The 23204-nt window shown below is 44.9% G+C and overlaps 1 protein-coding gene across 5 annotated transcripts in view; it reads right to left on the bottom strand.

Moving 5' to 3' along the window:
- The window catches only part of MIS18BP1 (MIS18 binding protein 1), a 308295-nt gene that overhangs the window by 217743 nt on the left and 67348 nt on the right, over positions 1-23204 (bottom strand). For all 5 annotated transcript variants that reach the window (XM_029598455.1, XM_029598456.1, XM_029598459.1 and 2 more), the window contains 2 exons: positions 6870-7030; positions 6185-6296 (listed from right to left, as the gene is read on the bottom strand). In XM_029598455.1, the coding sequence (XP_029454315.1) occupies positions 6185-6296; positions 6870-7030 (273 nt within the window). The remainder of the gene's footprint in view (positions 1-6184; positions 6297-6869; positions 7031-23204) is intronic.

Genomic DNA, 23204 nt, shown 5'->3' with positions numbered 1-23204 from the left:
AACTAGGTACTTGCTCCTCGAGAGCCTATTCATTTCCAGCTCCTGGGCTGCTTCTAAGAGACTATTGTGTGAGTGATACCATCAAGGCTCTGTTCCTGAACTCTGCATACCCTGCCTACTCACTATATTCAGTTTCTCTACAGCTCAGTTATCCAGGATCGCTTTTCCAGTATCTGAGGGCCTACAGCCCAGCCGGGTGCTTCCAGCTCACTACTTCCACCTCTGGTGGTTCAATATAGTGTTTAATAAACGAACTAGTGTGTGTCTGTCTCCAAATTCTGAGCCTGACCGGTGGTCCCTCTCGGGATCTTCAACAGGGGGCGTGGTCATCTGCCACCAGCCCAAGGATCCACCCAAACTCACTCAAACACTAACACCCTGAAACAGGTGAGAGCTGCTACTTGCACCTTCAAGGAACTGAGAGCCAAGTCTTTATTCAAGCTATCCTGCAAAAATTCCATAATGAGCAGGATCTTGACCAAGGAAGGAAGAGTACCTCTATCCTCACACCAGGCCTTAAACATTCTCCAAACCCTTACATAGTCCAAGAAAGTGGAGAACTCTCTTGCTCTTAGCAAGGTGGAAATCACTGCTGCAGGGTATCCACATTTCAGCAAATAATCCCTTCCAAGGGCCATATCATAAGACAAAATCGAGTTGGAAGAACAGGTCCCTGCTGCAATAGGTTCCTGTGCACTGGAAGTTGAAGAAGTGAATCCACCAGGAGCCTCCACAGATCTGCATAGCACAGTCTCTGGGGCCAATCTGGAGCGACCAGGAGCACCATCCCTCTGTGGCGTTCGATCCTTCGAATCAATCTGCCCAACATGGACCATGCAGGAAAGGCATACAGCAACTTATCTTCCGGCTACTCCTGCACTAGTGCATCAATCCCCAATGACTTCAGAAGAATCGTGGAACTTTTGCATTACGCAAAGTTGCCAACAGGTCGAGGAATGGATGACCCCAGGGATCTTGAATCAGCTGAAATGCCTCATCTGACAATGCCCACTCTTTTGGGTCCAGACTCTCCCTGCTAAGAAAGTTTACATTGTCTTTGCCTGAAACGTGCGAGGCTGAGATCATCTGGAGATGCACCTCTGCCCATTCCACAAGTTGATCTATATCCTGCAACACTTGTTGGATCTTGGTATCTCCCTGCCGATTGATGCAAGCCACAATCATTGCAATGTCCAACATTATTCGGATCACTTGACCCTGCATCCTGTCGCCGAACTGTAAACATGCCAACCGACTACCCTGGCTTCCAGCAAACTGATGTTCCAGAGAGATTCTTCTGCACTCCAGTGCCCTTGCGCTGTCAGCTCCTGATAGTGAGCTCCTCAACCAAGGAGACTCACATCCTTTGTCAGTACTAGCCATTCTGGTGGGGTTAGTGAAATTCTCTTTCATAGATGATCCGACTGCAGCCATCACTGCAGTTGGGAGGAGACCTCCATTGGCAGATGGAGCCAAATCGAATAATCCTCAGACTGCGGATTGCACGAAGACAGCAGGGAGCGCTGAAGAGGATGCATATGTGCCCTTGCCCATGGAACCACTTTCAGGGTCACCACCATTAAGCTAAGGACTTGCAGGTAAGACCATACAGTCGGGCGCAGAATGTTCAAACAACAGATGAAGTTGAGCTAGCAACTTTTGAATCCGAGGTTCTGGCAGGAACACATTGCCCTGGTTTGTGTCGAACCTAACTCCCTGGAATTTCAGCGACTCAGTAGGCTGAAGACTGCTCTTGGCTAGGTTCACTGCCCAGCCGAGCTCCCGCAACAAGAAAATCACCTTGAGAGTCACCAGGCGGCTCTCTTCCAGCGACTTGGTATGAATCAGTCAGTTGTCCAAATACAGGTGTATTAGAATTCCATTCTTTCTGAACTCTGTGTAACTACCACCATAACCTTGGAAAATGTTCTGGGAGTGGTGGCCAGACTACAGAACTGAAAACCGCAGAAAGTGTTCATGTTCTAGTTGGATGGGAATGTGGAGATATGCCTCAGACAGATCCAGAAAGGTCAGAAATTCCCCCGACTGCACGGCCATTATCACTGAGCGTAATGTCTCCATCTGAAAATGCTTCACTTGCAGATGACAGTTGATTCCTTTGATGGGATGAAAAGAGCCCTCCTTCTTTGGCACAACGAAATAAATGGAACATCACCCCGTTTTTTCTTGAGACGTGGGCACTGGGACCACAGCCCTCAGACTGAGGAGCTTTGCCAATGTACCCTCCAGTGCCTGCTTCTTCTGCGGGCAGCGGCAGGGAGACTCCATGAACATGTCCCGAGGAACACTGAAAAACTCCATCGCATATCTTTCTCATATCACCTCCAGGACCCACTGATCCGATGTGATTTCAACTCACCTCTGATAAAAGAGAGAGAGGCATCCCCCTATCTCCAGTTCCCCTGGGCGGGTGGGCAAACCTTCATTGGGAGGGTCAGGAGGTACCACTACCTGAACCTGCGCCTCCCCTAGGTTGTCAGGACGAAAGGACTGAAGGGTCGAGTCCTCTGAAAAGTTGCTGCTCTATAGGGTCGAAAACGCTTGGATCCTCTAGCATGACTTCTTATGTTAAGGGAGCGCTGCACCTGCTTCTTATCCTCTGGCAAACGAGGAACAAGAGATTCACCCCACTTACTGACCAGTTTCTCCAATTCACTGCCAAACAAAAGCAAGCCATTAAACGGCAGTTTGGCGAGGTTAGCCTTGGAGGTCGCATCGACTGACCAATTTCTCAATTTTAACTGACGCCTGGCCGCTACTATTGAAGCCAGCTCTCTGGTTAAAGTGCGGATCAAATCACAGCCCGCATCTGCCAAGAAGGCAGCAGCTGGTTCCATAACTGCCCTGGAGTTTACCTCAGAGTTTGTTTCTCTCCTGGGAGAGAAACAAACAAGAGCAAGCCACTAAGGAACAAGAAGAAGCAATTTGCAAGGTCATTGCCACTGCATCAAATGCATGCTTAAGGATAGTCTAAATTTTTTTTATCATGAGAATCCTTCAAGGCCACTCCTCCTTGCACGGGAATAGTTATCCACTTGGAGTCTGCATACACAAGTGCATCTACCTTCTGAAAACATAAGCACTCTCTTACCACTGGATCCAGAGGGTATGGGCCTTATGAAATCCAACCCCCTTTGAAATTAGCCTCTGGGGCACCCTACTCAAGATCAATCAGTTTTTTGAATGGCTTCCATCATGGAGAAAAAACAAGAGGCTTTATGAAAAGAAACCAAAATGGGATTTCTCTTTGGCTCAGACACTGAATCTGCCTCAGGAACTCCAAGCACTTTTAAGGTCTGGGAAATCAGAGCTGGCAGTTCATGTCTATGAAAGAACCATAACCCAGTTCTATACAATTCTAATCATGGCGGAATTTCACCATCTTCAAGAGAGGCTTGATCGGTGTCATCTGGATCTCTATCCAGAGGTCCCGTAGCCACTCTAGGAGCACTCCAGCCCTTAACAGAGGTCCAGACAAGGTTCCTACCTGTGCCTCTGCTCTAGGAGTAATGGACAGGGCCAAGGACTGCGCCTGAAGAAAGGATTGCAACCCTTGGAAAAATTCTACTCATGAAAAAGTAGAAATATCCAGACCAGGAGGTGCCTGAGGTGTACTCACTGAGATACCTTCCCTTGATAAGGAACAGTTAGGGGAGATCCAAAATCAGGTACCCCACCCTGAGTTATTTTACCCAGACCAACATCTGGCTGGGAAGAACCAGGCTTAGTGAAATCTGAGGAAGTCTATTATCCCTGAGCCTCCAAACAGCACTGGCACAAATCAGCGGGTACTCTTGGCTGAGATGCCAAAATATGACAAGGAGTGCAAAGAGAAAGACGCTTAGGCTTCTTAGGTACAGGCGCCATTATGGCCAATAGTGCGCTGAGCAGCAGCCGAAGGCATGCGTCTAGCCGTTTTTCATATTTTTTTTAATACGTGTTCATCTAGGCGCCTAAAAATTATGCATCCAACACTTAAGAGTACAGTCCTAGGTGTCCAAAAAAATAAGCGCACAAAAAACTTAAGCGCACAGTACTACTTGTGTGCAGAGGTAAGCATGCTGCCACTACGGCGTCACTTAACGTGGGCGAATAGACAACAAAGCCCGAATGTGTGTCCAAAAACTTGGTGCACAACCTGGATGCACAACTAGACGCACATGCTGGATCGACAATCCTGTAGAGGGCAACGTTAGAAAATGTGTGAAATGCCGTTGCGGCCTACACATGGAGCAGAGCGAAAAGCCATGGAGTAGAGCCTAGCCAAAGGAGGCTGCCCAACCCGCCAGGCTGCCCACGTCCCTCGACCTCCCACGAAGCGGGATGAACTTCGGAGCGGTGCGCTGAGCATGGAGACCGGGGGAAGAGGAAGCCCTGCACAACAAAAAAACTTGTTTCTAAATCTCTGTATTTTTTTTTTTAATAACCAGAGCTCAGTCTTACCAGGCTGAATACAGAGACAGTCTCTGGCTGTGGGGGGAGAGGGCATGTGCTGTCACCATCTCGTTTGGCTTCTTGCACCCACTGCCTCTCAGCTGTTCAAGTAGCTAAGTCCACAACGGCTGAAAAAGCAGCTAACGGACCAAGGCAATCATTTGAGGGACCACGGAAATCACCTCAGGAATTCTCAACAGTGGAAGGGACCATTTCTATCATTGCAGGAGAGCAGGGCACATTTATTTCCTTAATTCGTCTTTCATTTAAAATGAAGCAATCCCCAGTGGGGAGATCCATGTCCACCATCTGCTGGAGACGGAGAATACTGGCAGGCTGCAGCGGTATATATACTGTGACATCAGTTTGCTCTGTTTCCATCTGTTGGTAGAGGTGCATAACCCATTTGTTCTGGATTCATCTGACTGGACGCTTAGAAAGCAGGGCTATTCTCAACTGAGGGAGGGAGAGAGAACTGAGGGAGGGAGAGAGAACCAGCCTTTCACCTCAGGAGCTGCCCACCAGAAATGTTTTGTCCTGTTCACCCAGCCTAACCAGGTGATAACTCACATCACAGGTTACTCACGTACCATCTGCTGGAGACACAGAATACTGGCAGGATGAGATCATCACGGATGCATATAAGGGATGACATCAGAGAACCTGTTCATTTCTATCTGGACTAGTTTGACTGGGGAGAGGGAAGGGAAGATGGTGAAGATGCCAGGGGGTGGAGGGAGAGGGAAGGAAAATAAGAACATGCCATACTGGGTCAGACCAAGGGTCCATCAAGCCCAGCATCCTGTTTCCAACAGTGGCCAATCCAGGCCATAAGAACCTGGCAAGTGTCCAGGAAGAAGGTGATGATACCAGGGAAGAAGAAAGATGTGGTGATGATGATGATGCCAGTGGAATGGGAGGGAAGAAAAGACAATGATGATGCCAGGGGGGGTGGAGTAATAGGGAATGGTAGAAGGTGGGGATGATGATGATTCCAAGGAGTGGAGGGAGAAGAAAGGGAGGATGATGATTCCAGAGGTTGGAGAAGGGAGGGTAAAAGGATGCAAGAGGTTAAGGCAGAGGGAAGGTGATGATGATGATGATTCTAGGAGGTGGGGAAGAAAGAAGGGAAGGGAAGGTGATGATGCCTGGGAAGTGGGGGAGGAGGAGAAGACAAAATGATAGTGCAGGTGATGGTCTGCCATGATGCAGTGAACTCTGTGCTGAGTGATTCACAACAAAAAAATGTTTGGGAACCACTGTTTTACAGTATGGAATGCACGAGCAGATTTTGGGTAAGGGATATACCTAAGGAGTTACATACCCCATTGCAAACATACCACACACACAACAGCACACCTTCCCCACTCCCCTCAACACATACTTTTTTTCTGTCCATCTTCTCATCTTGCTCTGGGCCAAGCTGTTAGGGAAGGGGGGGCTTTTTGAATGGAGCAATCATCAATATTCCACAGACCCTAACCACCTCCCAAAGTAAAGCAGTAGAATATTTTTAAAAGGTTTGTTCTCTGAGAATGCTGACCCAATGTTTCCATATGCAAGAAAACCTGTATTGCTCAAGAAAACAAGAGCAGATATTCCTGCCAAACCTTTTATTTTAAGAACTCTCAAATCATTCAGACTTAAAAGCATACTAATTTAATTTCCATTACTTCTGCAAAATTATAACATTGCAAAGAATTTAAAAAAAATCTGAGATTCTTCCAACCTTTTCTTTGAGTTTTCTTTTTCACACTTGTTTGTCTTGTTATATTTCTCCTGGGTTTTGTTAAAGGATTTGGAGATGAATTTTTTCTTTGAGGTCTTTCAATTTGTGTCTCCTTTATGAAAGATAAATAAAAACTATAAATGTAGAAGCACAGTGCACTAGTAATCTTCTTGCAAGTAGTTCTTAGATACATGACTAAGTACTTGGCAGGCTGAAGTTGTTTACAAAGGCCTCATCCAGATACTAATATTAGTCTAAACAAGGCACAATGTATAAATACAAAACCAAAATTAGCCAATTGAAGTTTATGTGCGATTATAACCAAATTTACACCTCAATGTGTTTCTTTGGTTTGGGGCTTAAAATATTATTAAACAAACAAAATGTAAGAAAATTTAAAACTGGTTTAAATAAAACTATCAGGCTGCCTAAACGTTCTTTATGTGTATGTAAGCCTCAAATAGACCAATGAGAATGACCACTTTGGTTTGACCATTACTTCTGATTGGATTAGGCCTTTACTGCTAGGCATAGTAGACTAAAATTAAATTAAAATGAATATTATGCATTAATTTGCAAAATAAGTCATTTCCTTCTTCACTAATCAATTAATTTCATCTTATGAAATCAAATTTAATTTTGGCAATTATGAACCACTATAGTAATACTCAACAAAATAACTTACGGAAAGAGTAGTTGAATAAACCTTAGTGCCTTCTTCAATTGTTATACCCCAGTCCATATCAAAAACGATCCGCTCTCCAAGCCAATAAGCCAATGGCTGTTTAATGAGCCTGCCACTACGACTACGCTGGGAATCCAGAAGAGAAGATTCAAGGGTTGGTGCTGTTTAACCAAATAAAATGATGAAATTAAACAAGAGAATATAAACATAAAAATAGATCTAACCTTATGAATATTGTAGAACTGATAACTCAAGAAGGAAGAGTGTTTTGAGAGTGGGGTTGAAGATTACTAGTAGACTGGGAGAAGGAGAAAGGTGAAGTGTCAATGGAAATAAAGCTAGAAGATGGAAAAGAAATGCATGAGGTAGTAGGAATAAGAGGGTTTTAGTTTTGGATGTGTTTAGAAACATAAAATGCAAAGTTTGAAGAAATCCCAACAATGAATCAAGCTCTCCCTCTCCAGAATTAATATTAATTTTTTTAACTAAGAGTTACACTTCATTTTGAATACTTGAAATAAATACTTTCTGTTAATATGGCTTTTAGGACAAAGATTTGGATTGACTAGCTCAGTGACAATTCTCAATCTTTTAAAACTGAATCTTTTGTGCTTCTTAACTTATCAGTATGTATTTGACTATGGACAACAGTCATATTTAATATCCAACAAGCCAATGTGATGGATGTTTCTATCATATGAGGTGCTTACTGAATTTCTTAATCTGTCCATGCTATCGAACAACTGCTATATGATAAATTGATATTCTATATGCAATAGAAGCTGACCTCTATGAAATCATATTATTAAAACATTGAAGTGCACTTGATTTGGTGTCAAATATTCAATGCACTGTTTGAATCTCTCAGTGTACACAAATAACCAACTACTAAAATGTAACTAAAAGATATAAGTACCCCTTTCAAAAATGTCAGCAACTAGTCATATGGAAAACCCTTAAATGCCACATGGAAAACTTGTTCCAGAGTTGCTCTATACTAAAGCAAGGGACCTCATACAATCTGTATATAGATCTGCAAAAATTGTCAAGATATCCATTTATCTACGGGTAGAAGTTGAAGGGATTTAGATATAAATATCCAAAGTTATTTACAGTCGTCAATTTATAAGCTTACTTATAATGGAAAAATTACTTACCTGATAATTTTTTTTTCCTTAGTGTAGACAGATGGGACTCAGGACCAATGGGTATTGTGCTCTCCTGACAGCAGATGGGAGACGGAGTCAGATTTCAAAGCTGACGTCAGCCTACATATACCCGTGCAGCATGCTTAGCTCTTCAGTATTCTCTTCGAAAAGCCAGTGTGGATATATGTTACTTAATACTTGAATACACTTGAGTATACTTGATTAACCTTGAACTGGTTCAACCGATTATATATATAAGAACTTTTTGGCACTGGAGAACGCCAGTGCACTGAAACAATAAACACCGACACCTAGGTAACTGCGGGTGCCAACACAGAGGTAGGCCATGGCTTACCCGTACAGTCTCGAGATTGATATCCGAGGTTCTCTATTTCTGGAGCAGCCGTGGGCGGGATGCTGAGTCTACACTAAGGAAAACAAAATTATCAGGTAAGTAATTTATCCATTTCCTAGCGTGTAGCCAGATGGACTCAGGACCAATGGGATCTACAAAAGCTACTCCCTTACCGGGTGGGAGGCTGGCCGTGGCCCACTTAGTGCTGCCCTTGCGAAGGCTGTATCCTCCCTGGCTTGGACATCCAGGCAGTAGAACCTGGAGAAAGTGTGCGTAGGGAGGACCATGTCGCTGCCCGACAGATCTCGGCTGACAAAAGCAGCCTGGTTTCAGCCCAGGAGACTGCCTGGGCCCTTGTAAAATGCGCCTTGACCTGTAGAGGTAATGGTTTTCCTGCCTCTATGTAGGCTGCATTAATTACTTCTTAGATCCAGCAGGCTATGGTCGCCCATGATGCCGCTTCCCCTTTTTTCTTTCCGCTGTGAAGAACAAACAGGTGATCAGTTTTGAGCAAGGATTCCAATCTCTTGAGGTATCGAACTAAGATTCTGCTGACATTCAGGTGGCGAAGGAGGCGTGAGTCTTCTGAATCCCTGTGTTCATCTGGTGATGGTAAGGATTTGGTCTGGTTCATATGGAACTGGGAAACCACTTTCAGAAGGAAGGATGATACCATATGCAGCTGTATGGTGCCTGGGGTGAACCTGAGGAACGGTTCTCGACAGGATAATGCTTGACGTTCGGAGATGCGTCGAGCTGAGCATACTGCGATCGAGAATGCTGTCTTTAAGGTCAAGAGGCGTAGAGACAGACCACTTGTTGGTCTGAAGGACTCCTCTGCTAGGAAATCTAGTACTAGGTTGAGGTTCCATAGAGGCACCGGCCACTTTAGAGGTGGCCGGAGTTGTTTGACTCCTTTCAGGAAGCGAGACACATCAGGATGAGCTGGTAATCTGATGCTGTCTACTTCAGACCTGAAACAGGCCAGTACTGCGACTTGAACCTTGAGGGAGTTGAGCGACAGCCCCTTCTGCATGCCGTCCTGTAGGAATTCTAGGATCGTGGGAATCTTGGCTGTCCTCAGAAGGAGGGCGCGGTCTTCACACCAGGCTTCAAATACTCTCTAGATCCGTATGTAAGACAGAGATGCGGATAGCTTGTGTGCTCGGAGCAGGGTGTCAATCATGGCTTTTGAGTAGCCGCACTTCTTTAGGTTAGTCCTCTCAAGGGCCATACCATAAGAGAGAATCAAACCGGGTCTTCGTGGGAGATCGGTCCCTGCTGAAGAAGGTCCCTGTATGGCGGTAGACGCAGAGGATTCCCCGCCAATAGTCTTCGCATGTCCGCATACCATGGTCTTCTTGGCCAATCTGGGGCGACTAGTAGGACTAGTACCCTGTGGTGCTTTATCTTGTGAATGACCCTGCCCAGTAATGACCAGGGTAGAAAGGCGTACAGGAGGGCTTCCTCTGGCCAGTTCTGGACATGAACGTCGATTCCTTGAGATTGCGGTTCTTGTCTGTGGCTGAAAATCTGGGGACTTGGGCATTGCAACGAGTTGCTAGGAGGGCCATGGCTGGGGGACCCCATCGATTCACTATCAGTTGGAAGGCTGTGTCTGCCAGCGACCATTCCCCCGAGTCTAGGCTCTCTCTGTTGAGATAATCCGCTGAGATGTTGTATTTTCCCGCGATGTGGGCGGCCGAAATCCCTTGCAGGTTTGTTTCTGCCCACTCCATGAGAGGGTCTATTTCCAGAGACACCTGCTGGCTCTTAGTTCCTCCCTGGCGGTTGATGTAGGCCGCGGTTGTTGCGTTGTCCGATATGACTCTGACAGACTCGCCTCGGAATCTGTGGCTGAATCGCAGGCAGGCTAGTCTGACCGCTCAAGCTTTCAGGCGGTTTATGTTCCATTCTGCCTCTTCTTTGTTCCATTGTCCCTGGGCTGTTAGTTCCTGACAGTGGGCTCCCCACCCTCGCAGACTCGCGTCCGTGGTGAGCAAGATCCACCTCTGCTTAGGTGTTCTTCCTGTAGCCACCATTGAAGCTGATGCTGAACCTCTGTCTATTTATTTAAATTTATTTAAACAGTTTTATATACCATTGCACGGACAAATCCATCTCAACGGTTTACAATTATTCAATGGTATTTGGAATAGGCAAGAAAAAGAAAAATACAATTATATTATAAATATATATCTCAATATCTCTAAAATCTAGAACTATTAATTAAATACAAAAGATAAAAAGTAAAAGCAATAAAAGTAGAAGTTAAAAAGACCTCCTTAAAATATAGCGGCTCCTGTGCTTATTTCTCATTTACGTACACTTCCTGGACAGCCATGTTTTTTAGTCCTTTCCGAAATTGTCTCTTATTTGGTTGTAATCTAAATTCCAGTGGTAAGTTGTTCCACTATTTTGGGCCTGCAATTGATATAGCACGCTCTCTTACTTCGCATAAGTGGGCTGATTTGATATTAGGAATTGAAAGTAAACCCTTATTAGTTGATCTCAGTTCTCGTTGCGGCACGTGTAATCCTATTGTGGTATTTAACCACTTAACCACCTCCATTTCCTCCAAAATAATGTAGCCACCTGGCACTGTAAATAATTATTAACCTATGTTAACCTATACTGCTATTTTTTCCTTCTCCCAGTTCTATTACCTTGTTTCAATGTAACTGCAACCCTTATGTACCAGTTAAAGTTTTATCGTTATATACACCCCCTGTTCTAATGTAAACCGGCATGATGTGATCTGCTCCTGAATGCCGGTATAGAAGAAACCTAAATAAATAAATAAATAAATTTAACCAGTCTGTCATTTCTCCGTATAAAATTTTATGAATAATACATAATAATTTGAAAATTATTCTCTGTTCAATTCACTGTCGGTGGCTGGAGGCGAATTGAGTAGTTCTGGGACACTGGATTCCATCATGACAATAGGGAGCGTTGTAGTGGTCGCATATGGGCCCTTGCCCATGGAACAACTTTACTCCTGGGGGAATTCTGTGCTACTGTGGAACGCAGAATTTGCGCAGAATTCCCCATCTGTGCAGAATTGCCAAATTCTGCGCAGAAAATAGCAGAGGGGAACCCAGCATGCTGCGAACAGAGCGCGTGCCGCGGCACACGCTCCGTTCGCGGCGAAGATGAAGGCCCCCATTACCGCGCTCTGTTCACGGTGAAGATGAAGGCCCGGTGTGCCGTTCGCAGCACATGGGGGCCTTCCCTTTTCGCTGCGAATGGCGCACGGGGCCTTCATCTTCGCTGGGAACAGAGCGTGTCCCACGGCAAACACTCCGTTCGCGGTGAAGATGAAGGCCCGGTGCGCCGTTCGCGGGGAAAAGGGAAGGCCCCCGTGTGCCGTGCTCCGTTCGCGGTGAAGACGAAGGCCCGGCGTGCCGTTCGCGGCACACGGGGGCCTTCCCTTTTTGCTGCGAACGGCGCACCGGGCCTTTGTCTTCGCTGCGAACGGAGCGCGTCCTGCGGCATGCCGGTGAGAATGTGTGTCAGGGAGGGGAGGGTGAGAGAGAGCAGGAGGGTGTGAGAGAGAGCATGGGGGGGGGGGGGAGATGCCATGAGAGAGAATGTGTGTGTGAGAGAGGGGAGGGTGACAGAGAGCATGGTTGGTAAGAGGGGGGTGGAGAGGGTGAGAGAGAACAGGAGGGTGTGAGAGAGAGCATGGGAGGTAAGAGAGGGTGGGTGGGGGGGATGCTTGAGTGTGGGTTTCAGAAAGAGGGAGCCTATATGAGGAGATTGTGAAGGAGTGTGTATGTGTGTGAGAGATTGGGAGCTCGTATGAATGAAAAAGGTATCGTGTGTACGTGAGGGTGCTAGCCTGTGTGAATGGATTGTGTATGTGTGAGCCAGAGCCTGTGTGAAGGGCTGCTCGAGAGAGAGACATAGGTAGCCTGTGTGAGGATGTATGTGTGAAAGAGAAATGGAGCTTGTGTGGGTGTGTATGCAAGAGAGAGGGCCCTGTATAAGGGGATAATTGTGTGCGAGAGAGTGAGGGAACCTGTATGAGGGTGTGTGTATGTGGAAAGGACACTCTTACAGTGAATTTCTAGGGAAATTCTGCTCAAAATATTTAAAATTCTGCAATTTTAATAACTTTTTTCTGTAATAATTTAAAATGTAATTACTTAAAGACTGACATGCAAATTGTGTTATTTTGACCAATATAAAGTTTGCAGAATTTTTCAGAATTTTCAGTTTTTGTGTGCAGAATTTTAAATTTTTTTGCGCAGAATTCCCCCAGGAGTACAACTTCCAGAGTTGATGTCATGAGGCCGAGGACTTGAAGGTAGTCCCGTATCTTGGGGCGAGCCAAGTTCAACAGATTTTGCAATTGACCCATCAGTTTCTTTCTCCTTGGAGGGGGAAGGTAGACCTTGTCCAGCTTGGTATCGAACCGGACTCCCAGGTATTCTAGTGACGGGGAGGGCTGTAGGCAGCTCTTGGCTGTGTTCACGACCCACCCAAGCTCTTGTAGTGGGTTCTTACTCTGGTGGTCGCGTGGCGACTCTCCTCCAGAGACTTTGCTCTGATCAGCCAATTGTCCAAGTAAGGATTTACCAGGACTCCTTCTTTCCTCAGTGCTGCTGCTACTACCACCATAATTTTGGTGAAGGTTCTGGGAGCGGTAGCTAGTCCGAAGGGTAACACTTGAAATTGGTAATGATTTCCCAGTATCGCAAAGCTCAGGAAGCGCTGGTTGTCCTGATGGACCGGGATGTGAAGGTAGGCTTCGGATAGTTCCAGGGAGGTTAAGAATTCTCCAGGTTGTACCGCCATTATAACAGAGCGTAGTGTTTCCATGCGGAAGTGTGGTACCTTCAGGTAACGGTTGACGGCCTTGAGGTCCAGGATGGGCCGGAATGTTCCTTCTTTCTTGGGAACGATAAAATAGATGGAATAGTGGCCAGTATTTTGTAGAGATGTGGGCACTGGAGCCATTGCCTTCAGGCTGAGTAGTCTTGCTAGTGTGGTTTCCACTGCCAGTCTCGGAGTGGGAGTGGCACGGTGATCTCATAAATTTGTCTGGGGGGATACTTTGAAATTCCAGGAAGTACCTCTCTCGAATGATAGTTAGGACCCACTTGTCTGATGTTACTTCGACCTATCTTTGGTAGAAGAGGGTAAGTCTGCTCCCTATGTCTTCTTCCTGTGGATGGGTCTGCGTCTTCTCATTGTGGGGCACGGCTGGAGCCTGCCCCTGAGCTTGCTCCTCTCTTAATGTGCTTGTTCTGAAAGGACTGAAACCTTCCTGAAGCTTGAGGTGCTTGGGACTGTGTGTTCCTGTAAGGTTTAAAACGCTGCGATCCTCTACCCTTGGTTCTTCTGGGGAAGGAGCGCTGATATGTTCTTTTGTTCCTGTCGTCAGGTAATTGGGGTACTGGGGATTCGCCCCATTTGTTGGCAAACGTCTTCAGTTTGCTCCTGAACAGGAGAGATCCTTTAAAAGGCATTTTTGTGAGGTTTGCCTTGGAAGTCATGTCAGCTGACCAATTTCGGAGCCATAATTATCTTCTGGCCACTACTGCGGCGGCGACACCCCTCGATGATTTGCGCACGAGGTCTGTGGTAACATTGGTAAGAAAGGAGACCGCAGGTTCCATCACTTCTCCGGGCATGGTAGCATCTTTAGAGAGGATCAAACAGGAACGTTCCACCAAAGCACAGCAGGAGGCAATTTGTAGCATTATTGCTGAAACATCAAAGGACTGCTTAAGGATGGCTTCCAGACTTCTGTCTTTGGCGTCCTTCAGTGCCGCTCCTCCCTCCACGAGGATCGTGGTGCGTTTTTGAGACAGCACAGATCATAGCGTCCACTTTAGGGAAGCGTAGAAGTTCCTTGGCCGTGGGTGCCAGCATTCCAGGTCATTCAGTTCCTTGAAGGGCTCCAACATAGGAAAATAGCATGAGGTTTTATGGAGGTACACCAACATGGGATTCTTTTTCGGTTCCAATGTAGGGTCCGTGCCTGGGAGACCCAATGTCTTCATAGTTTGGGACACGAGGGCTGGTAATTCATCCTTGTGGAAGAATCGGAGCATGGTCCGGTATGGCTCCATCCCTGGGGGGATTTCCCCTTCTTCCAGGGAGTCTGTTTCCTCATTTGAAGTGTCTGGATCCCCATCTGGGATGCTCTTGGTTAGGAGAGGCATGTCTCGAGAGCCTCGGGAGGTGCTGGGAAGGGCTTGTGCTTCCAGCGGAGTTTGAGGCAAGTGAACAGCAGGGGCTGGTTGCGCCTGGACAAAGGTTTGCAGCCCTTTGAAAAATTCCACCAAGGAGAAGGTTCCTGGGTCCATGTTGACAGCAGGAGGGATTGTAGTGGCAGCCCCAGAGGAACTTTCCTGTGGGGACGCTGAGTTGGACATAGTTAGGTCCAGGGTGCCATCATCAGTGTTTCTGTATCCCGCTCCTGGCTGTGGGAGGTCTTGATTTGGTTTTCCCTGGTTCTGTTTGCACTGCTGGCACAGGAGGGATTCTAAATCAGGCTGCGCAGCTCTCAGGTGGCAGGCTGGGCAAAGGAAGGGTCCCTTGGTCTTCTTGGATGGAGGTGCCATTGTTTGTGAGCGTGTAGGGCTTAAAAAACTCATCCGTGCAAGAGTTGTGCGCGCGGGTTCTCTTAGTTGTGCACATCAAGAGCACAGAAGTTATGCGTTAACGTTAACTCACTTACGTTAACGTTAACTCACTTACCAAGCCAGCAGCCCCTGACATCCCAGATCAAGTAGCCAAATCCAAATGTGAAGAACTTGCCACATTCTTCCAAACCAAAATAGATAAGTTGCTATCCAAGTTCACTTCCTCTGCTATACCTTTCAATCACTTTGAACTTGACATCAACCAAACAAAAACTAGCAACAATACTAAAGTTTTCTCCTCTCTAGACTGCACCTCAACACTAGAAATAGAAACCCTTATCAAGAAAGCCAAACCCTCCACCCACCCATCTGACACAATACCCACTAAACACCTAATCACAATACCTAACCTTATTGCTAAACCCTTAACAAATATCATTAACCTGTCCATTAACTCTGGGCAGGTACCAGTCCCCCTTAAACAGGCAATCGTCAAACCTATTTTAAAGAAGCCTAAACTAGACCCCTCTGATCTAGCTAATTATCGCCCCATTTCCAATCTTCCTTTCATATCTAAACTCCTTGAGAAAACTGTCAACAAACAACTTACAGAATACCTCGAGGATAATCACATCCTTGCTTCCGCACAGTACGGTTTCCGGAAATCCCATAGTACTGAGACTCTTCTACTCTCCCTGTCAGACCATATTCTTAAAGGATTTGAGAAAGGGCAATCTTACATTCTTGCCTTTCTCGACATCTCTTCCGCATTTGACACCATCAGCCATCCCATTCTTCTACAGCGGTTAACCGAAATTGGTATTACAGGTGTTGCCCACAACTGGTTCAACTCCTACCTCAGCAACAGAGAGTTCAAAATCCAGCTAGGAAATCACGTATCCAAGGCCATCCCCCTCAATCAAGGTGTCCCACAAGGTTCATCCCTTTCCTCAACCCTCTTCAATATCTACATCTTACCCCTCTGTTACCTCCTTTCTAGCCTCAATCTCCCTCATTATGTGTACGCTGATGACGTTCAGCTGCTCATACCTATCACTGACTCTCTATCGAAAACCATGGATATCTGGAATGACACCCTCCATTCCATAAACAATCTCCTATCTTCCATCCACTTAGCCCTCAACACCACTAAAACTGAAATCATGCTCATCTCACCCCAAAACCAACCGATCCCCCCCCCTCCTTCTCATATCCCATTTGCCCAACAAGTCCGTGATCTGGGAATTATCCTTGATGGTCACTTCACGCTGAAGAAATTCATCAGTAGCATACTAAAACACCCTAAAATTCATCAGTAGCATACTTCACACCCTAAAAAAACTTAAACCCTTACTACATCCCCCTGATTTCCGTACAGTGCTACAAACCACCATCTTCGCCAAAACTGACTACTGCAATTCTCTCCTCCTCGGCCTACCCAACAATGCCATCCACCCCATTCAAATATTGCAAAACACAACAGCCCGGATTTTGACCAATTCACGAAGACATGACCATATTACACCTGCTCTAAAAGACCTGCATTGGCTCCCAATAGTTTCCCGCATACAATATAAGGCTCTCTCTCTCATCCACAAGGCCTTATACAATCCTGAAATGAACTGGTTTAATGAATCCTTCCGCCTACACCAATCTAATAAGCCCACTAGACACCCACATCTCGCCACCATGCCTATCCCCTCTCCTAAACTCTACAAACTAACTTTCACTAGAGCCCGCGCGCTATCGATCGCCGGGCCGACTCTCTGGAATACAATGCCAGTCGAACTACGGCAAGAAGAATGCCTAAAAACCTTCAAGCGGAAGCTTAAGACCTGGCTTTTCGCTAAAGCATACACCTAATTTCCCCTATCCCTCTCCACCACGCCACCCTCCCCTCCTTTTCCCTCCCCTCTCCCTTACCCCCCTCACTTCATAGTCTGCCTAAATTTATATTTCATATTATCTCCAATTAATGTACATATTGTATATACTTGCAAATCTTGTTTATAATATTTAATGCTATACTCCCATTATATCTCCCCCCCTTCAATTACTTTCTTGTTAACATGTTATATTTGTTCGATGTAAAGCACCACCCCAGGCGTCTGTTTGCGTTACACTGTGAACCGATGTGAAATCCTTGATGAATGTCGGTATATAAAAATTTTAAATAAATAAATAAATAAAATAAATGCGTAGTATGTGCGCACAAGTTGTGCGTGCAGGTGGCGGGCTTTGTGTGCGTGGCACAGTTATGCGCGCAGTTGTGCGTGTGGCCTAGTTGTGCGCGCCGCTGTACGCACAACTGAGATGTGCGCGCAGTTAAGCGTGTATCCCTACGGACGCGCTCAAGTTAGGCGCCTCCGGCTTCTGGCCTGCTCCGCGTGTACCGACGGCAAGAGGGGAAGATGGCGCCGTCGACCCCAGCGACAAGATGGCGACCCCCCCGGAGGGTCTCCACGTGTGTGGACCCTCGCACCAGATCGGGGCCTAGCCAGAGGGAGGCTGCTCAACCCGATTTAAATCTCATCAGAGGAAGGTCGGTACGGCTGTTCGAGCCTTGGAGACCGGAGACTTAGAAGTAAAGGTTTCTACCTTACCAGGTCTCGGCGCTTACCGGTCGTGTGCCGGGCGGTCTCCAGCTGCAGGGGGAGAGGGAAATACCTTCACCGCTGCGCTTGCATCTGCACCCGCTGCTTTTCAGCCACCCTGGGGCTACGTCTACGCTGGGAATCGGCCGGCGAACTAAGCCTCACCTCAGAGGGATATCGAATCGACCTCAGGAGAGTCTCGACTGTGGGAGGGATTGTTAGATTTCACCGCAGGAGAAATGAGGCTCTCTTCTTAAAGGTAAATTTTCTTTCTTCTTTCTTGTAAATGTTACACTATTCTCTTTTGGATAGTATCCGCATCTGCTACGGGAGGGCAAAGGAAGGGCAAAGGAGGGCAAAGGAAGAGGGCAAAGGAAGAGAAATACTGAAGAGCTAAGCATGCTGCACGGGTATATGTAGGCTGACATCTATCTGCTATCAGGAGAGCATAATACCCATTGGTCCTGAGTCCATCTGGCTACACGCCAGGAAATTGCAAATTTATCTTATTAAAATCAAATTTATTAATATTTCAATCATAGAGGAATCTTGTTACAAATATTAAATTAAGCATGTTATTCATATTTATTTATTTTTTCAAGTGTTACCCTTTTTCCTCCCAAGAATGAAATCCCCAGCAATTCAAGTTTTGTTGCTGGCAGAATGCTGAAGGGAAACCACCTCAGATGCTAAACCTTTAAATTCTGCTGGTCTGCTTGCAGGAGATGCAATTATTGTGGCAATTATCCTCTGGTTTCTGTTCTATCCAAAAGTATCAGCTCTGTCACTTGTCCTGACTCCACCAACAAAGATTATATCAGCACTATCGGTCAGGAGAAATGTAATCTTATCTGTTAATTTATTTTCCTTGAATTCTGCTACACCAGTTCAGCTGTGTGGGTTTATACCACCTACTAACAGACAGAGACAGGGTACACACCTTTTTTTCCAAGATATCAACATTGGTACATTGAATGGTGCACCACAGGAAATTGCCAGTAAATTGTCCTTAAAAAGATACAAGAAAGGGGGAAGAGTCAAGATGGTAATGTGGCTCGCTGCATGTTTCTTTCCTCTGGCTGTTACAATTTTTTAGAAAGGACAGGCCGAGACAATTTCCTTCCGAATCGGCAGCCTTACTGCCGGAATAATGTACTTTGGATGACTTTGTGAGCCGTAGGTCTGGAGACAGAGGGGGTATGTGCGCCCATTGCTGAATTGACAAGGGCAGAATCTGACTGGTTTGGGCTGGATGGATCTTTGAGATCCCCGAATGCCAGTCTCTGAATCTCTGATGTATGGCACAGGAAGATTATGCACTGGTTATTCCTGAAGGAGGAATAAGAGACCAGATGGAAATGCCACAGAGAAAAGATTCGAGAGCCTCCCACAGCCAGGAGCGGGTTCTGCCTGAAGAGGCAAAACGTTTGCAGGTTGAAGTTGGCCTATCGTTGGTGAGGGCGGTTGTGGATATCAACCAGCTGACCTCCAAATTTTGAACAAGTTGCTAATTCCTCTTGCTAAGCCCTCAGAGGTAACTTTGGACACTATCTGGATTGTATTGGTAAGAGTGTATTTAGTGAGGCAGCATAGCTCTCTGCTTCAAAGGCAGAGAGCTATGCTGCCTCTTACCCAACTAATCAAACTTAATATTTCACTTGGAAGCAGCTCCATCACTGCTCTCTACATTAATAGTGGGGGTGAAAGGGAAATAGAACCTAAGGTTACTAAGAGCCAAGAGAAACAGATAAGTATGAGAAAAAAGAAGTGTGAAGCTTGCTGGGCAGACTGGATGGACCGATTGGTCTTCTTCTGCCGTCATTTCTATGTTTCTATAATATTGGGCTTCTAGTTAAGACTGTTTCTGAGCTTTACAAAAGTCAGAGGTCTCCATGAATTAGAAGGGAAAACGAAAAACATGGGGAAGGAATTGTAGGAGTCTAAACAAGTAAATCTTAATTTGATTCAAGATAAAAACTCAGTACACAGGAAACTTGAACAATTAGAGAATCATACTAGAAATTTAAAGTTCTAAATCTTCCAAAAGTTATTGGGCTCTCTGTGAGTGACTTGTTGAATAAATACTTTATGGAAATCCTGGGACTTCCTGATAGGAGCTGCTTTCCTCTGAATGAATAAAGTTTTCTTTTTGCCTAGAGGGTGGAAGCTTGGAGGTCAAGAGAGACCTTCTTTGGGATCTCCTATTTTAACAAATAGTCTTGATATGTAGGCATTACTGGAAAGTTCCATGCAAGAGGGAGAAGAAAAGGACACTTTGTTATTTACTTCTGGTTTTTTTGTTTCTTTAACACGATCTGAACATGATTTTGAAAATTTATTTTTGTAAAACAAAAGCTTTACTTTATGGGAAAAGAATTTGGATCTACCCAGATGTAATCAAAGTGACACAAGATAGGAGAAAATTATTCCTTGTAATTCACCAAGAAGCAATAGCTCTTGGAGCCTCTTTTTTGCTTCAATATCCTTATAAATACATAATGAAGTAGGCTGGTGTGAGATACCAATTCCTTTCTCCTGATCAATTATGATTCCTTTTTAGATTAAAAAAAATTACCAATGCTCTTCCAGAGATTCCAACTGGTGTAAAGCAGCATATATCCAGACTCTGCACATTAGGCCTTTGCATGTTGCATATTTACATGCTGTACTCTACATTCGATTTTCTTTTCCCCCCCCCCCCCCCGCTCCAATTTTTTTCTTTTTTTTAATTGTAATATTTGTGGTTGTGTTACTATGCAAAGGTTTGTAACACAATTTCTTTGTTTCTTTACAAGATTGTTCTGGTTTGTAACTGGAAAAATTTGAAAAAAAAAGATACAAGCAAATTTTAAAGCCTCCAACAGGAGGGAATCCTCCAGGATAAAACCTCCTCTCCAAACCCCAAATGGGAAGAGATACAACAAATAGAAGGCAAGAATTCTTGGTTTCTCCCTATAGGAAAAGACTGAAACAACCTCTGCAATACCCGAGAATTTCAAGTAAGGAGAAATACAGTCCCTGACATTCCGAGTGGGTCCTCGACTGGTCTAGCAGGATTGAAAGAAAGTAAATTAACAGGTAAGGAGAAATGTTGTCTTACCTGCTAATTTCCTTTTCTTGAATTCTGCAAGACCAAGTCCAGATGCGTAGGGTTTACGTTACCCTGCCAACAGAGGGAGACAGAAAGCACAGCTTTTCCCCGTGACATCATCACTGATATTAGAGGTGGTACACACCATAATCAGCCAGTAACCTCATAACAAAGTCACGGAGAAGAACCCTTTATTCACTTATTTTTTTTTCAACCAGCTCAACTTTGAACTGTAACAGGAGAAATCCTTTAAAGAGTCAAACTCCTCCACAAGATAGACAGAAAGGAGAAGAGGAATCAACTGTTCAGAAATCTAAAGACTTTCACACAAGTGCAGGCAAATATACACCGTAGATACTGAATTCCCGGTATGGGACTGGTTTAGCAGGATGCAAGGAAAGGAAATTAACAAGCAAAACTAAATTTCTCCTTCCTTATTATCCTGCTAAATCAGTTCAGATGCATGGGAAGTAGCAAAGCTGAACCTAATACAGGAAGGAAAAAGACAGTACTAACCCGCGAAAACCTGCCCAGAAAGCCACATCTACTTTTGCATGCACATTCACTCTGTATTGTTTAGTAAAAGAAAGCAAAGATAAACAAGTGGCTGACAAATATTCTCCAGAATAACCATAGATGACTTTGCCCATTAAGGAAGACTGAGCCTTCATAAAAAGAACCTAAAGGGATTATGTAACATTCAGTTCCTGTAGCAAATAGGCTAAAGAGATTGTTGCCTTCATCAAGCAAGCCAAAGATGACTGAGGATGCCACCCCATACAAGGGTCACCTCATAACACAAATAGCCTAACAGTTCTTCTTAAGGAATTAGCCACCTTCAGATACCTGAGAACCCAATAGAAATCCAAGAAATGAAAGGCTTTAGCCTTATGATATTCCATCTTTGTGAAGCATGGTAGGCAAATTGCCTTGTTCAGATGATAATGTAAAACAACTTTAGGCAAGAAGTATGTGACTGGGCAGAAGGAAATGGCATCCACCGAAAAAGCAAGTAGAGGTCCCTGCATGATAAGGCCTGCAATTCTAAAAACGGACCTAGCTGAACAAATGGCCACCAAAAACACTACGTTTAAGGATAAATCCTCCAATGAGGCACTACGTTTAAGGATAAATCCTCCAATGAGGCATGCAACCACCAATGCATTGAGGTCAGCATTGACATCCCACTAGGGGACCAGGTCATATGCTTGATCCCTCTAAGGAAAACATACCACATCGAGATATCAAGCTATTGAAACCCCTTGAATATGTCCCTTATAGCAATTACAACCATGTGTACCTTTTGGGAATTAAAGGCTAAACTCTTATCCAGTCCCCCTTTTAAGAAAGACAAGATAGCTAAAGCATCCACCATTAGGGTGAGACTGAAAAAGCTTTACAAAAATCCTCAAAGAAGTATCAGACCTAAATGTATGCCAACAATGTGGAAATCTTACAAGCCTTCAAAAGAGTAGAACATCACTGCTGCTAGATACCCTTTCCTGCACATATGAGCTCTTTCAAGGGCTAGGCCGTAAGATAGAACACATCAACACTGGTTCCTGACACAAGAAACCATGAATGAAGGAAAGACGAAGAGGAATATCGGGTAACATCCTCACTAGATCTGTATACCACAGTCTTTTTTGGCCAATTTGGAGCCACCAGGATCACATCTGATGGGGGTGATATATTTTTCTTTAAAGTCCTGCTGATTAGAGGCCAAGGTGGAAACATAAAAATCCTATCCATCAGCCAAGGCTCAACCAGAGCATCAATCCTGCTGGAACCCCATGATTTCCTGCAGCTGAAGAACTTGTCTACTTTAAGAGATCCTGTGAGGCACCATAATGTCCATGAAAGGAAGCCTCTAGCGGACCACTGCAAACTGAAAAGCTTCATGGCTAATCTCCCACTCCCCAGGATCCAAAATATTAAGAACATAAGATTTTCCATACCAAGTCAGGCCAAAGACCCATCAAGCCCAGTATCCTGTTTACAACAGTGGCTAATCCATGTCACAAGTGCCTGGCAGGATCCCCAAATGTCCCAAAATAGATTCCATGCTACTTAAGCCAGGGATAACCAGTGTAATTCCTAAAGTTCACCTTAATAATGATTTATGGTCTTGTCTTCCAGGAACTTGTCCAAACTTTTTTTTAAATCCAACTAAACAAACAGCTTGCACCACATCCTCTGGTAATGAATTCCAGAATTTAATTGTGCACTGAGTAAAAAAAATTTTTTCTCTTATTTCTATAATTTTACTGAATGTCCTCTAGTCTTTGTACTTTTTGAAAGAGTAACTGATTCACGTTTACCTGTTTTACTCATTATTTTATAGACTTCTATCATATCCCTCCTCAATTGTCTTTCCTCCAAGATGAAGAACCTTAACCTTTTTAGCGTTTCCTCACAGAGGAATCGTTCCATCTGCTTTTCATTTTGGGTGCCTTTTGACGTATCTTTTCTAATTCCTCTATATCTTTTTTGAGATGTGATGAAAACTGCACATTAATGCTAAAGATGCAGTTGCACCAAGGAGCAA

This window comes from Rhinatrema bivittatum, chromosome 4, assembly GCF_901001135.1.
Source record: "Rhinatrema bivittatum chromosome 4, aRhiBiv1.1, whole genome shotgun sequence".
Taxonomy (NCBI): domain Eukaryota; kingdom Metazoa; phylum Chordata; class Amphibia; order Gymnophiona; family Rhinatrematidae; genus Rhinatrema; species Rhinatrema bivittatum.
This window is presented reverse-complemented; position numbering and strand designations above follow the sequence as displayed.